Here is a 3,552-nt window from a genome sequence, read left to right as displayed (position 1 = left end):
TAAAGTCAGCATGCAGCTCAAGGATGGTCCTGCTGAAGACAAAGGCTGGCACCTGGCAGAGCGCTGGGTTTCAGGACAAAGCAGCTCCTTTGTACAAGCACAGTTCTGGTCCATAGCTTCACAGGGTCCCTAATGGTATTTCACAGTCAGTTTAGAGCTTCACCCCTGGAACGTTCACACTATGCCAAGTAAACAGCAGCTCTGTGAATTCCTGGCAGCGTTCGCTGCGCCAGTTGAATTAACCTACCGTTTGTTTCCTGCGGATATTCATGATATGAATGTCTTCACTGCGATACTCCTCATCATGCTTATCCAGGGGAATTTTTTCCAGCTCGAAGTCCATCTGAAGCAGCTGGTTATCAGACAACACAGAAAACAATTCGAATGACGCTGACTGCCCTTCTGAACTAAGCATGCATTGAGACACGTTCAGTTAAAAAGGTCCCGCAATATACTGCACGAAAGCAAGAAGCCTTAGGACGCTGGAACCACCATGCTCAGACCATTCCACTAAAGGCCTCTACAAATGTGCAAGACATTTTCCCCCTGTTGCAGCACGGGGCGGGGGGAATCCTTCCTCATTTTTAACTACTCCAGTGCCAATTCAAAGCTACAGACATCTTGCGACATTTAAGAAAAATCTAAAAGCTGTTGACAAAACATTTTGCTTCCTCCAATCTCCAAAGCGCTAAGCCAAACCACAGCACCTGCCTCTGTCTGCCAACCCTCTCAACTGGAGGGAAGAGGAAAAAAAAAGCATTGACTCTGCAATGTGCTCAGAAGATTAACTTGGCTAAACCCTGGCAAGCTAAGGAAGGAAATAAATTATGAGAAAGCAGAAATTATCCAGAAACACCTACACCTATTGTGTTTATTGTGGGAGCGGCACCTCATCAGAGCTGATCTCAGTTATAGCAATCCTCCTCACAGTCAGGTCCTCGCAAGAGTTCGAGGCACGGCTAATTATCAGAGAGGTGCTTTTATTAACGCGTACAAATCGCCCTGGAATTTTTGCCCTTCCCCTTTTTTGTAGTGCTATTATTTCATATAATCCAATACTCCTGCACAAGGGCTGCTTTTCAGCAGACTTGACAGGTGCAGAGTTAAATCCCGCACTGACGGTCACCCCACAGCCTCGGGGGGATTCAGCTGTTACCTGTGTTCCTTTTCCTTAGCTGCACAGAAGATACAGCTGGACTATTTAATTATATCACCTATCAATGCTCTCTCAGTAGAGGGGATAAATTTTTGCAAAAGCAGCTATACCACTTAGGAGAGTCTTGACTTCCTGAGCTACTCTGGAAAACTTTACCCGAGTTTTCCCTCTGCTTTCAGTGGAACATGCCAATAGAAAATATGTTTTCACCAGACTAATTTTTAATCCTCCCAATAACCTCTGGTAAAATCAAGACGACCACTGCAGAAATAAGGCAGCAATTCACTTGCTCCTACAAAAATTACTCTATTTTGATTTTGACAGGTATTGCCTCACATACAGTGGCCCTTTTTCAAATCTGGAAGGTATCACAAGCCAGCAAGGCTTTTAACAGCCTGTGCAAGTCTGGCTGCCTGGATCAAAAGCATCAATACAGTTAAGCTTAGTAAGGCAAGAAAGGTTAGTTAACCTTTTGAGGGAAGGAAATCTCAGTAAGCATCCAGAAAGTCTGGATCCAACTGATAAGCTGGACAATAATTTCAAGAGTTACCATCCAAATTTTCTGCCCTGACTAAAGACAAACGTGCTCTCCTGCTACAAACTCTATGCTGTGCAATCTACCTGAATTTGTACATGTAGCAACTGCTGTTGATGTTCAGCTGATCCAATACAAAGACCTCCTGTATCCAAGCTGTTTTCCTAGCGTTCAAAAGGCATATGTTAAAAAACACTCACCTCAAAGTATTTTCTCTCAATTTCAGGATTCTTTCCCATAGTCCTCTGTTCGTAACAGCACAAGACGCACGTATCGGGGCCAGTAAGGTCCTTCAGTGTCTTCAGTAACGGCTCTAGTGACTGCCCAAAAGAGGTTAAGTATTTCCCACTTAGACTTCACGTTCATTTTACTGGTACAATACCCTCTAACTACAGAAAGTCTTCACCCAAGAGAGAAGTTTCCAGTTTTGCTTTTCAGGGAGTTATTTTTAGTACTTTATCTAGGACAAAAAGAACATGGGGGCAAGCTGGAAAGCAGAGGAGAAAGTGGCACGACTGCATAGGATTTTCACAGACTGACCAAAACTAAGCTAGCATCAAAGCCAAAAACATCCCACACTGCTGAGTGGACATTTCCTCGAAGCACACAAGAATGACTATTTCTTGACATGTTTCAAAAGTGACAGTTTTCTCAACCAGTCTTGGAATACGGCCCAGATCCAGACCACTACGTATGGAAACAGGACCAACATTCAGGGAGCCAATGCAAGGGGCTGGTAAGACCATGGAAAGGGCACTGGGACATAGGGTTCTTCAGGTCACTTCCCTTTTCTTGCAACTTCTGTTAGGTCTCTGTGCACATCTTACAGAGCTCTGGCCCAGGGGATGGGGCAGACTACAGCAACCACTTGGCTGGAGCAGGAGTTCTCCTTTTACCTTTCCAAGGGAAGTGTGATGAGAACCCAAACGGTGCAGACAAGGCACCATTAAATTTCACTCACCAATGCATCTGCCAGTGCACAACTATCAGTCACAATGTTTTGTTTCATACTTCATTCCCAGTGTAAAAAAAAAAGGGGGGAGGGGAGCACAAATATACAAAGTTTGAGGTTTTTTTAAACATAAAAAAGTCCCTGGTTGAATCCCAAATAACCTCAAATCTGTTAAAAATACCTTTTCCATCCAATTCTACACATTCCTCTAAACCATGGGGACCAAGACGCAAGTACAGTATTTATTTGAATTCTTCTCATGTTAACCCCACTCTCTTCCCAAGGAAGCTTTCTACACGAGTTTTGCAAAGTTCTCATTTACCTCCTCGTAGTAAATGCAATCAGCCATTAATATATAATCAGGGGGAGGCTGAAATTCTGTTACATCTTCACCCCTAAAAAGAAGAAAAAAAAAAAAAGGTGAAAACAAGCTTCAGTAATAATACAACACACACTACAAAAGGACCGAGCATCAAGCTAACTATCACGTCCTTCTACCGAGCTTCCAGTGTTTCCAAGTGCACTTGGCAATTTAGCAAAGCAAGACCAGATGCCCCATTAAAGCCGAAGGGAAACAGTAAAGGATCATACAAACCATTTCAGTACCTTGGCTCGCACTGACCCTGTGACCAGATGTTTGTTGTTCTCTATATTAACCATCAACAGCTCCTGCAGCTCCTCCAGGTCGGTGACCGTCACGTTTGCCCTGTAACACACACGGGGTTACGGCCCAACCCAGCGGCACCAGCCCCCGGTCCCTCGCCTCAGCGCGCGGGCACGAAACACGCGTTTTGCGAGAATTAAAAAGATTTCACGCAGATAATACAACAAAGGGGGATAAGGGGCGGCAGAAAGAGGCAGCCAGCGCTGTCGCCGCTTCGCCCCCGCCCAGGCAGGCGGGGAGCGGAG

General features: G+C 44.9%; 1 protein-coding gene across 1 annotated transcript; it reads right to left on the bottom strand.

Annotated features, from left to right (window-relative positions):
* Positions 1-247: 247 nt before the first annotated feature.
* On the bottom strand, positions 248-3,349 carry VCPKMT (valosin containing protein lysine (K) methyltransferase; the record flags this gene model as incomplete). The annotated part of the gene is made up of 4 exons (XM_010288817.1): positions 248-352; positions 1,892-2,011; positions 2,966-3,038; positions 3,239-3,349. Coding segments are annotated over 4 exons (409 nt in total), but the record flags the coding sequence as incomplete, so codon positions are not given.
* Between the last annotated feature and the right edge of the window lie 203 nt (positions 3,350-3,552).

The sequence above is a fragment of the Phaethon lepturus genome, unplaced genomic scaffold (assembly GCF_000687285.1).
Source record: "Phaethon lepturus isolate BGI_N335 unplaced genomic scaffold, ASM68728v1 scaffold47426, whole genome shotgun sequence".
Taxonomy (NCBI): Eukaryota; Metazoa; Chordata; class Aves; order Phaethontiformes; family Phaethontidae; genus Phaethon; species Phaethon lepturus.
This window is presented reverse-complemented; position numbering and strand designations above follow the sequence as displayed.